Source organism: Babylonia areolata, chromosome 21 (genome assembly GCF_041734735.1).
Source record: "Babylonia areolata isolate BAREFJ2019XMU chromosome 21, ASM4173473v1, whole genome shotgun sequence".
NCBI classification, from domain to species: Eukaryota; Metazoa; Mollusca; class Gastropoda; order Neogastropoda; family Buccinidae; genus Babylonia; species Babylonia areolata.
Genome location: NC_134896.1, coordinates 37,542,539 through 37,555,798, shown reverse-complemented (window position 1 = coordinate 37,555,798; position 13,260 = coordinate 37,542,539). Strand labels below are relative to the sequence as shown.

Genomic DNA, 13,260 nt, shown 5'->3' with positions numbered 1-13,260 from the left:
CACACCACACCACAGCACACCACACCACAACACAGCACACCACAACACACCACACCACAGCACACCACACCACAGCACACCACACCACAACACACCACACCACAACACACCACACCACACCACACTACAGCACACCACAGCACACCACACCACAGCACACCACACCACAACACACCACAACACACCACACTACAGCACACCACAGCACACCACACTACAGCACACCACAGCACACCACACCACAGCACACCACACTACAGCACACCACACCACACCACAACACACCACACTACAGCACACCACAACACACCACACCACAGCACACCACACCACAACACACCACACCACAGCACACCACACCACACCACTTCCACTCCACACCACATCACAGCACAACACCACAGCACACCACAGCACAGCACACCACTTCCACTCCACACCACACCACAGCACAACACCACAGCACACCACAGCACAGCATACCATACCACACCACACCCCAACTCACCCTACCACACCACACCACACCACACCACACCCTACCCCACCCCACCCCACCACACCACACACCCTACCCCACCACACCACACCACACCACACACCCTACCCCACCCCACCACACCACACCACACACCCTACCCCACCCCACCCCACCACACCACACACCCTACCCCACCCCACCACACCACACCACACCACACACCCTACCCCACCCCACCCCACCACACCACACACCCTACCCCACCCCACCCCACCACACCACACACCCCACCCCACCACACCACACCAGGCGTTCTTCCAGCCGTACTGACCAGGGTGGACTCGGTGAGGAGGGCGAAGGGTCTGGAGCGGGAGTTACTGCTGTAGGATGCCTTCACCCGTTCTAAGCCCTCCTCCACGTCCTCCACCGCCGTGCCCCGCTCCTCCACCCCCCGCCACAGGCGGAACAGGTGGGAGGACTGCCCACACAGTCAGGTGGTCATTGTGGTGATGGCGGTGATAACGATAACAGCGAACAACATCAATGATGATAGTGATGACAAGAAGGACTGCCCACAGTCAGGTGGTCATTGTGGTGATGGCGGTGATAACGATAACAACGAACAACATCAATGATGATAGTGATGACAAGAACAAGATAATAATAACAATAATGATAACACTACTACTACTACTACTACTAAGAAGAAGAAGAAGAAGAAGTATAACAACAACAACAGTAATAATAATGATAATGATGATGATGATAAAGATGATGATAATATTAATAATGCTAATGAAGAAGAAGAAGAACAACAACAACAACAATAACAATAATAATGATAATGATGATGATGATAAAGATGATGATAATATTAATAATGCTAATGATAACAATAACAATAACAATAGCAATATAGTATTTATTCGGTGAAAACTTACCATACCATATAATGGGCTGTAAGCGCCTCACACGAAACAATACATTATGTATACAGTCCTCTTGTACTGTTAAAACGCATACTGGCATACAACTGCACCTGAAGGCATGCATACACACACACTCACACACACACACACACACACACACACACACACACACACACACACACACACACACACACACACACACACACACACACACAAACTATCACCGAAAAAGCATAAAATATGCCACACACACACACATACACACACACACACACACACACACACACACGAACTATCACCAAAAAAAGCATAAAATATGCCTCACACACACACACACACACACACACACACACACACACACACACACACACACACACACACACACACATACATATGAACTATCACCAGAAAAGCATAAAATATGCCTCACTCCCCCTCCCACCCCCCCACAGAGTAAACACCCCCCTACAAATAAGGGAGAGATATCTCCCAGAGATAATGGATGAAATGGAAATCTTTCAGAGACAGAACAAATCCATCAAAGAATGGGGGCGAAAACAAAAACCCACCAATCTGAGCAAACAAAACTTTCAGAGAACAGGACGATGAAAGAAATGTTCCAGCGAGTTGGGGGAAACCACAGACTCTAACACTTACCGAAAGAAATGTTCCAGCGAGAGAAATGTTCCAGCGAGTTGGGGGGAAACCACAGACTCTAACACATACTGAAAGAAATGTTCCAGCGAGAGAAATGTTCCAGCGAGTTGGGGGGAAACCACAGACTCTAACATCTACCGAAAGAAATGTTCCAGCGAGTTGGGGGGAAACCACAGACTCTAACACCTACCGAAAGACATGTTCCAGCGAGTTGGGGGAAAACCACAGACTCTAACATCTACCGAAAGAAATGTTCCAGCGAGTTGGGGGGTAACGAAAGACTCTAACACCTACCGAAAGACATGTTCCAGTGAGTTGGGGGGGGGGGGGGGGAAACACAGACTCTAACACGTACCGAAAGAAATGTTCCAGCGAGTTGGGGGAAACAACAGACTCTCACATCTACCGAAAGAAATGTTCCAGTGAGTTGGGGGGAAAACCACAGACTCTAACATCTACCGAAAGAAATGTTCCAGCGAGTTGGGGGAAAACCACAGACTCTAACATCTACCGAAAGAAATGTTCCAGCGAGTTGGGGGGGGGAAACCACAGACTCTAACACCTACCGAAAGAAATGTTCCAGCGAGTTGGGGGGAAAACAACAGACTCTAACACCTACCAAAAGACATGTTCCAGCAAATTGGGGGGAAACCACAGACTCTAACACCTACCGAAAGAAATGTTCCAGCGAGTTGGGGTAACCGAAAGACATGTTCCAGCGAGTTGGGGGAAACCACAGACTCTAACACCTACCGAAAGACATGTTCCAGCGAGTTGGGGGGAAACGACAAACTCTAACACCTACCGAAAGACATGTTCCAGTGAGTTGGGGGGGAAACCACAGACTCTAACACGTACCGAAAGACATGTTCCAGCGAGTTGGGGGGAAACCACAGACTCTAACACCTACCGAAAGACATGTTCCAGCGAGTTGGGGGGAAACCACAGACTCTAACATCTACCCCCTGAGACATACTGAGATACTAATATCTATGGGGTGCGAACAAAACGACATCTCTCACAGACTCACCTGCGAATTCCGCAGGTAGGCACTCGTGGACCCTCCTCGCACGAAGCCGACGTCCATGTCTCCGGAGTGCTCAGAGGCCAGGTCCTTGAAGCCCAGGATGCGGATGTTGACGTCCTTCTCATTCATGGGGTTAGCACGCAGCAGGTTGGTGAGGCTGGCCGTGTAGGTCAGCAGGAAGACCACGACGAACGCCCACCACGCCATCGTCACCAGCCGACCACCCAGAGAACGAGGAGCCCGCACAAAACCTTTGGGGGGGGAAACACACACACACACACACACACACACACACACACACACACACACACACACACACACACACACACACACACACACACACAAACTAAACAAAAAATACGTAGGCTTGGTTTAGTATTCATCACGGTGTAAGATATGGACACCCTCTATCAACGTAGCTTATACTTATTTTATGCACACATATTATCATTTGGCTTATTAAGCGGCTTATTTTGTCAGTGGTCACACTGTATCTCTCTTGCTTAGAGAGAAGCTGAGGAGCCTTTTTTTTTTTTTTATTGTTTAACCCACTCAGTACGGCCAGTCCTCTCTTCTCCTCTACACAGACCCGTCGGATGTCCAGTGGGTGTCTGAATGACCCAACCTTTAGCTTCCGTCGTCAGAATTATGGTATTCTTTGTGAACATTCACGTCTTCAGTATAAGAGCCTTCCGCTTGCAATATTTTGATGATGGTAATTGGGGTGAAACGCTGTTAACGTCGTCTCTTTCGCCGTTCGTATGGAGAGAGTTAAACCAGAGAATACAGACTTTATTACCCATAGTGGCTGGTCCTTGGACGTCAAATAATTAAACTTCCAGTTCAAGCTATTTCGATCCGCATTTTCTTCTCACTTTGCCTGCTTGGTTTTCTTATTCAGCTCCATGTTTGGAACACTTTACCTCACCATCTTCGTCAATCTCCCTCATTTCAATCTTTTGAAAATTGGTCTGAAAACACATCTTTTTGTAAACGCCTATCCATAGACCTTCCATACCTTTTCAGTTATAAGCTATGCACACACACTCTCTCTCTTTTGTTGTGTGTTTGTGTGTGTAATTATGTAATGTAGTACGCGTAGTCTCTGAATCTGTTTTATATTGTTGTGCGCTAGATCATTATTTTTCTTCTTTTTTCTTTGTGAGTTATCGCGCGCGCGTGAGTGTGTGTGTGTGTGTGTGTGTGTGTGTGTGTGTGTGTGTGTGTGTGTGTGTGTGTGTGTGTGTGTGTGTGTGTGTGTGTGTGTGTGTGTGTGTGTGTGTGTGTGTGTGTGTGTGTGTATGTGTATGTGTGTGTGTGTGTGTGGTGTGTTTGATGTTTAAACACATGTTGTAAAGCGATTTGAGCTCTCTTTAAGGGAGGAAAGCGCTCAACAAATGTCCATTATTATTATTATTATTATTATTATTATTATTATTATTATTATCATTCATCACGGGGACGCCCACCAACGCCATCGTCACCAGCCAACCACCCAGTGAACGAGGTGCCCGCATAAAAACTTGGGGGGGGGAAAACACCAAAAAAACCTCATCAGCGTACGCCTGGTTTGGTATTCATCACGATGTAAGAAAGGAAGACCCTCTAACTATACCTATCATATGCGTAAATGTCATAATTCGTCGCACGGTGTTACATAGGGAGACCGCCCATCACCCTATTTATCCTTATAATAAAATTGTGCAGAAATGTTATCATCACGCGGTGTAAGACAGGGAAATCCTCTGTCACCCTATTTATACTTATCAAATGCAGAAATGTTATCATTCATCAAGGTGACAGGGAGACGCTCTACCACCCTATTTATACCTATTATATCCAGAAATGTTATCATTCATCGCGGTGTTAGACATGGAGACCATCTCCCACCGTACCTATACCTATTATATCCAGAAATTTATATTTGTATTTATATTTGTATTTGTATTTCTTTCTATCACAACAGATTTCTCTGTGTGAAATTCGAGCTGCTCTCCCCAGGGAGAGCGCGTCGCTACACTACAGCGCCACCCTTCTTTTGTGTATTTTTTCCTGCCTGCATGCTGCACACGGGACCTCGGTTTATTGTCTCATCCGAATGACTAGCGTCCAGACCACCACTCAAGGTCTAGTGGAGGGGGAGAAAATATCGGCGACTGAGCCGTGATTCGAGCCAGCGCGCTCAGATTCTCTCGCTTCCTAGGCGTACGCATTACCTCTAGGCCATCGATAGGAAACACAAATAAAACTGTATGCAGGAAAAAATACAAAAAAATGGATGGCGCTGTAGTGTAGCTCTCCATGGGGAGAGCGAATTTCACACAGAAAAATCTGTTGTGATAAAAAGAAATAGAAATACAAATCACTCCCTGAAATGTTATCATTCATCGCGGGAACGCCCACCACGCCATCTTCACCAGCCGGTCACCCAGAGAACGAGATGCCCGCACAAAACTTTCGGAACAAAACACATCAGAAATCCCAACAACATTGGCCTAATTTGGTATTAACTATCTTCTTCATTCCCCCCCCCCCATCCCCTCCCTACCCACCCACTCTCTCCCCTGTCGTAACCACCCATTACCGCATTTATTTCTGTATTTGTACAAGGCCTTTGAATTTTGAGAGAAGAGGCTACTTCTGAACTGTTCTCTTTCTTCAAATCTAAGATGCGTCGCCTTTAGAATCGACTTGTACAGCCACCAAAGGGTTTGTCGCTAAGGATCTTCTTCTCAATGATTCTCGGACTATGCCATCATAGTATTACCGCCCGCCCCCCCTGCCCCCGTACACCCCCGCTCCCCCACCCCCACTCTGACGCTTATTTGTCAGTTATGGTACACCAGGTTGCGTCCTGCCAAACCCAGCCTTTCAGATATAAGTCATCAAAAACAGGCTTGACGTCAGTAAGGGTGTACACTTTAATTAATTAAAGACACCAATTTTGCCTGCTGTGATACCCGTTCCCGACCACATCTTGCACCCCCACCCCCACCCCTCCCCCACACACCTTGCCACATGAGGGTGCTGAGCAGGAACCAGAAGGTGTTGAGGCAGGTGAAGGACTCCGCCTCCCGTCTCGTGGCTTGGTGGTCCGCGCACAGGTGACGCCACTCGTAGGGGTTGACGTGACAGATGACGTAGAGGATGACGCTGGTCAGCAGGTAGGCCACCATCATCATCAGCCACACGCTGTCCTGGAGTCAGGATCCAACTGGCTAGTTATTCTGTGACTAACTGACCCCCTTTTTTGAAGCGGGGGGGTGTGGGGGGTGGGGGGTGGGGGTGTCAGCCCGTGGGGGTGGGGGGTGGGGGCATGGGAGGACGTGAACCAACGTACAAGCACATGAAAAACCACAGCAGAAAAAAACCCTCTGAACATGTTACTGTTATTGAACCAAGATGAAGAGATGAACTTTCAAACTGGAACTAAATGATAATCTTTAATTAAAACAAAAAACTGAAAAACTTATTCAAGTTTAATACCAGGAAATTATCTGTTTATGACCAACCCCCCAACTTTTTTTTTTTTTTTTTTTTTTTTTACTTCCAAAAGGTAATCTGAAAATAAATAGTTTATGTACAACAAGAATTTGTTTCTGAATTCTGCATCTGCGTGTTTAACCCCTCCCCCCATCCCCCAAAGTCCCTGCGGAGGTGCTGGGTTCTATTTCAGTATATAAACAGTATCCTTATCTCCTGGAAATTTGGTGGTTGAAATGTCCTCTTTTCTATCGCTCTCCTTGTTTCTGACCCTTTCCCTTTATTTATACCGTCTCTTCTTTTTTATTTTCTGTTTCAGGTGTTGATCCATTCGTCTATATTTTTTTTTTTTAGAAAGCTTTGACTATTTTTTTTTCCTTTTTCTCGACTTGATAATTGGGCACTACTATTTAATTGTTTGTATGCCTGTTACTTTATACATGATTTTGTTTATTACGTGTAATTATGCTTTTGTATAACAAATCTTCTGATAAAAACTAGACGGGCAATGTTAAAGACATGTCCTTGGTTCTTGCGTACGAATGTGGCTGAACTTGAACTGAATTTTAATTCCCATGGTTTTGTTTGTTTGTTTGTTTGTTGTTGTTGCTGATTTTATTGCTGTTGTTGCTTTGTTGTTTTGTGGTGTGTTTTTTTTCTTCTCCAGATTTCCACGGGACCGAGATAGTTCTTTTCAGCTCTGATCTGACTTTGAGTGTGCAGTCGCCTGGGGTACAAGCAACAAAGGAAAACGACTCACGCCATGTTTGTACCCTCGATGAATATCTCTCTCTCTCCCAATATTCCCTGTGACCACGGTGCAGGTGGTAATAAAGACACGTTCTATCCTATTGTATCCTATCCTGTCCTATTCTACTACTAATGTTTTCTCCTTCTTCTTCTTCTTCTTCGTTCGTGGGCTGCAACTCCTACGTTTGACTCGTATGTACAAGAGCGGGCTTTTACGTGTGTGACCGTTTTTTACCCCGCCATGTAGGCGGCCATACTCCGTTTTCGGGGGGTGGGGGTGGGGGTGGGGGTGGGGGTTTATTCTGATGTTTTAAGAGCCGACCTCGAGGGGCGTGAGGATGAACTGCACGTGCTGGCTGAAGGAGGGGGCCACCACGGGGATCCTCTTCAGCACGATGACCCCGCCGAAGTACTGGAAGGGCACGGAGTAATCCATCACCTGGGCCCTGTCCCCGGTCACCGTCAGGGGGGCCGCCGCCATGTCCACGTCCTGAGACATTGGGTGGGTCGTGGGTGGTGGTGGTGGTGGTTGTGGGTGGTGGTTGTGGTGGGTGGTTGGGTGGTGGTGGTGGTTGGGTAGTGGTGGGTGGTGGTGGTGGTGGTGGTGGTTGTGGTGGGTGGTTGGGTGGTGGTGGTGGTTGGGTAGGTCGTGGATGGTGGTGGTGGTGGTGGTTGTGGTGGTGTGGTTGTGGTGGGTGGTTGGGTGGTGGTGGTGGTGGGTGGGTGGGTGGTGGTGGTTGGGTAGTGGTGTGTGGTGGTGGTGGTTGGGTGGGTCGTGGTGGGTTGTGGTGGTGGGTGGATGGTTGGTGGTTGTGGTGGTGTGGTTGTGGTGGGTGGTTGGGTGGTGGTGGTGGTGGTGGTGGTTGGGTGGGTGGTGGTGGTTGGGTAGTGGTGGGTGGTGGTGGTGGTGGTGGTTGTGGTGGCTGTGGTTGGTGGTGGTGGTTGTGGTGGGTGGTGGGTGGTGGTGGTTGTGGTGGGTGGTGGTTGTGTGTGGTTGTGGGTGGTTGGGTGGTGGTGGGTGGTGGTTGTGATGGTGGGTGGGTGGTGGTGGTGGTGGTGGTGGTGGTGGTGGTGGGTGGGTGGGTAGTTGTGGTGGTGGTGGAGGTGGTAGTGGGTGGGTGGTGGTGATGGTGGGGGTGGACAGTGTGTGTGTGTGTGTGTGTGTGTGGGTGTGTGGACAGTGACCACACTGTACGGCCATTGAGTGACCACAGTGAGTGACAACACTGAGTGACCACAATGTATATACTATTCACGTGATATGCAAATGAGAGAGAGAGAGAGAGACAGACAGACAGAGACAGAGACAGAGAGACAGAGAGAATCAGAACCAAAATCACCCAGACAGGGAAGAGAACAGCGATAAAGCGTGCGAGGACAGGACGAGTCCAGAGGAAGGCCAGTCCTACGTACCCCGTTGACCAGATGACCGACCAGCCCTGACCATCGTCCAGTGACGGGGTCAAGCTCTCCAAACTGCTTGGCCAGTGTCCGGATCGTGAAGTTGACTCCCACCATTCCACTCAGCTGTAGGGGGGGGAAAGAGGGAGGAGTGGTGGGGAAGGGGGAGGGGAAGGTGGTGGGGGTGGTGGGGAAGGTGGTGGGGAAAGAGGAGGGGGTGGTGGGGAAGGGGGAAGGGGGTGGTGGGGAAGGGGAAGGGGGTGGTGGGGAACGTGGTGGGGGAAAGGGGAGGAGGTGGTGGGGAAGGGGGAGGGGTGGTGGGGAAGGGGGAGGGGGCGGTGGGGAGGGGAGGGGTGGTGGGGAAAGAAGAGGGGGTGGTGGGGAAGGTGGTGGGGAAAGAGGAGGGGATGGTGGGGAAGGGAGGGGTGGTGGGGAAGGTGGTGCGGAAGGGGAAGGGGGGTGGTGGGGAACGTGGTGGGGGAAAGGGGAGGAGGTGGTGGGGAAGGTGGTGGGGAAAGAGGAGGGGGTGGTGGGGAAGGGGGAGGGGGCGGTGGGGAGGGGAGGGGTGGTGGGGAAGGGGAAGGGGGTGGTGGGGAACGTGGTGGGGGAAAGGGGAGGAGGTGGTGGGGAAGGGGGAGGGGTGGTGGGGAAGGGGGAGGGGGCGGTGGGGAGGGGAGGGGTGGTGGGGAAGGGGGAGGGGGTGGTGGGGAACGTGGTGGGGGAAGGGGGAGGGGTGGTGGGGAAGGTGGTCGGGGAAGGGGTAGGGGTGGTGGGGAAGGGGGAGGGGTGGTGGGAAAGGTGGTGGGGGGAAGGGGAGGGGGCGGTGGGGAAGGTGGAGGGGTGGGGAAGGTAGAGGGGGTGGTGGGGAAAGGGAGAGGGGGAGGTCGGGAAAGGGGGCGGGGCGGGGGCGAGAGGGGAGTAGCGGGAGAGAGGACAGCCACAAAACGTGACCATTAATCACGGTGATGACGATGACCATGAAGAAGATGATGATAAACAGATTTAGTTTTTCCACTTCTATGTCCTCATGTGCTCTTGTCTGGTATAATGCACCAGGTATAATGCACTACTGTATATGTATTGTCTCAACTGAGGCGCTTAGAGCCCATTATGTGGGGGAGTTTGCGACCTTTAAGAACAATATATCATAGTTAGTTATTAAAAAAAGAAAAAAGAAAAAAAAGATGCGATTTTACACTACCTATCCAATGTACAACCAAGCTACAAAACACTGCAGGAGGCACTGAAAACGAAACTCAAACAAAACGTTTCAGGACAAGAAAGGAAGAGGGTTTACACAATCACTCACACGAACAACCACCCAATGGTTTGACTCTCATCACATGGAAGCATAGGCCTTCCCAGATACACACACACACACACACACACACACACACACACACACACACACACACACACTCTCTCTCTCTCTCTCTCTCTCATGATTATCTTTTTGCGTGGACATGTATGGCATAGTTCCATAGTTCCAGGAACCATGCCTCTCGGAGCCTGAATTGGCTGGCTCACCTCATCCAGGAGTTCTGGAATGTAACCCTCATAGGTCACCCTGCCTGCCTTGGGGTCCTTAACCTCCATCAGATACGGGGTCATCTGCAAGTCCAACAGAAACTCACGGGTCAGAGCAGCCTCGCCCAACCAGATAAACAGCCGTATGTATGTATGTATGTATTTGTGTCAGGTCAGGGGCATAGCCCTTGCTTCTGGTACCATGTAACCCAGTACTACCTGCCGCATGTGAAGTCTCCCAACGACGGACCAGGCGGAGGAGGAAACCTTTCTCAATGGCTGTGGAAGCGGAAGAGGATGACCAAAGGGCAGGGGGAGCTCTTATCTTTGGCTGGAAGTCCTCCTAGGAGACAGAACTCCGAAGAAAAAACCTGGATCTGCCGAGGCCGTTCTACACGTGGCAGTATCTGCACCTGTGGGTCTCTGAGCGTCGGTAGGTGAGAGAGTGGGGGAAGGGTCTGCACAACTCCTCTTCACTAAAAAGAAAAGTTACCTGTGCTGGTCAGGCAACCAGGCTAATATCAGCTAGCCCTTAAACATGTGGGAAGTGCTGCGCATCCAGAATCGGCCTCTTCTCCCATATGAGAACACACACCGACAGATAAGCCTGCCTGCCTACTCATCCATCGGTCCAATGGGAGACTCCATCATGTATGTATGTATGTAAGATAGTCAGTCGTGTCCCACTGTGACCAACAGAACAGCTGAGGAGGCACCTGCTGTCCCGACTGCCTGTTTTAAAATTTGATTACATCCCCACCCTCTCGGCCAAGAGGGTTTTAGGACAGTCGGCGTTGGGATGCCCCCCCCCCCGCCCCCCCCCCCCCCAAAAGGCCAGCTAGCCCCCGGGGCTGCAGCACTGAGAGCCTGTGCAATCTTGCCTGCTAGTTTTAGAGTCAATGTCCTTGACAAAAGACTATGCTGTAAATGAATTCTCCTTGCATCGGAGAAACTGTCGGTCATACAGCTCTCACTGTGTTTGTTGGTCCAGCTGTAAACTTACGTCAGTCTCTGATGTAAGGCGCCACAGACAGGTGTACCACGTGACAGAACTCACTAACTCCAAGGGAACCCAGCGTTTTGAAAAAAAAAGCAAAAAAAAAGCGATGCCTGATCAAACCAGGTCATGTATTCTTCATCATGAGAAATCACAATGTGACGTCGTTAAAAGACACACAGGCATGTCAAAGCAACATCAATCATCACTATTAGTATGCATATTAAAACTCGCTACAGAATGTAACATGCAAAAATGATGAATCACAGATTATGAATCATACACATACATCCACATCATTATCATTTCACAGTAACACATCTAACACAATGAATACATCAGATTTACCCAGTCGTTCTGTTTTTTTTCCCCTGTCTATTATCCCCCCCCCCCATTTTCCAACCCCATCCCCATTTCAGTTTCAAGGAGGTGTCAAAGCGTGTGTTCTAATCCATATACAATGCTAAACCGCATCTGCTGTTGACAAACAAACAAAAACAACAACAAACAAAACAAACAAACAAACAACAACAACAACAAAACACAACAAAACAAAAACAAAAACAACAACAAACAACAAAACACAAACAACAACAACAACAACAAAACATCAACAACAAAAACAAACAACAACAACGACAAAACAATAACAAACATCAACAACAAAAACAAACAACAACAACAAAAACAAACAAAAACAACAACAACAAAAACAAACAAACAACAACAACAACAAAACACAAACAACAACATCAACAGCAAACATCAACAACAAAAACAAACAACAACAACAAAAACAAGCAACAACAACGAAAAAACAACAACAAAACACAAACTACAACAACAACAAACATCAACAACAAAAACAAACAAACAACAACAAAAACAAACAACAACAACAAAAACAAACAAACAACAACAACAAAAACAAACAACAACAACAAAAACAAACAAACAACAACAACAACAACAAACAAACAACAACAACAAACGCTCAACCACTCAACTTCCATTTCTGTTCCTGTGTCTGCGAGGAATGTCCATGTTGCACGTGTCTGTGCGTGTGGGCGTGCGTGTGCATGTTCGTTTCTTGCGTGTCTGTGCACGCGCATGTGTGTATGTGTGTTGGGCCGGTAGAAAATGGGTCGAGTTCGTGTGTGTGTGTGTGTGTGTGTGTGTGTGTGTGTGTGTGTGTGTGTGTGTGTGTGTGTGTGTGTGTGTGTGTGTGTGTGAATGATGATTTAGCAATGATGCGCTGCAGGTCTCATTTGTTTATGAAATAAAAAAGCCATACTTTTTCATGTGACACAAAAGAAGTTTTTATGTACATGCTATTAACAAAGCAAACATCAAGTGAATAAGTTCAAATATTCAAGTAAAAACTAGTTGTAAAGATGAATGCGTACATAAATACACACTCACACATGTTCACCCATTCATAATGTACATACAATCATGGATATAAATATACGGACATACATACATATATACACACATGCATAAAATATATATGCATCGATCCATCCACAACAATACCCTAACATGCATATACATAATTACGTACACACACACACACACACACACACACACACACACACACACACACACATGCACAACCCCCTCCTCCCACAGACACTCACTCACTCACACACACACACACACACACACACACATTCAGAGTTAGACACACACAAAGATAGATACACAGACACAGACAGACACGACACAGACACACAGACGCAGATAGACAGACAGACAGACGGACAGACAGACAGACGGACAGACAGACAGACAGACAGACAGACAGACAGACACACACACACACGCGCGCTCGCGCACACACTAACACACACACTAACACACACACACACACATGCAAAAACACTCCCCTAACAACCACGAATATGAACACACGTATATGTATATATATATATATATATATATATATATATATATATATATATATATATATATATATATATATATATATATATACCGCATACTTTGA

At 48.1% G+C, this 13,260-nt stretch overlaps 1 protein-coding gene across 1 annotated transcript in view; it reads right to left on the bottom strand.

Moving 5' to 3' along the window:
• LOC143296496 (glutamate receptor 1-like) overlaps positions 1 to 13,260 on the bottom strand; it is a 44,001-nt gene that overhangs the window by 13,498 nt on the left and 17,243 nt on the right. Inside the window, exons 4-9 of the mRNA XM_076608461.1 lie at positions 10,256 to 10,339; positions 8,741 to 8,854; positions 7,650 to 7,817; positions 6,105 to 6,291; positions 3,098 to 3,345; positions 813 to 959 (exon numbers count right to left, since the gene is read on the bottom strand). Coding sequence (XP_076464576.1) covers positions 813 to 959; positions 3,098 to 3,345; positions 6,105 to 6,291; positions 7,650 to 7,817; positions 8,741 to 8,854; positions 10,256 to 10,339 — 948 coding nt within the window. The remainder of the gene's footprint in view (positions 1 to 812; positions 960 to 3,097; positions 3,346 to 6,104; positions 6,292 to 7,649; positions 7,818 to 8,740; positions 8,855 to 10,255; positions 10,340 to 13,260) is intronic.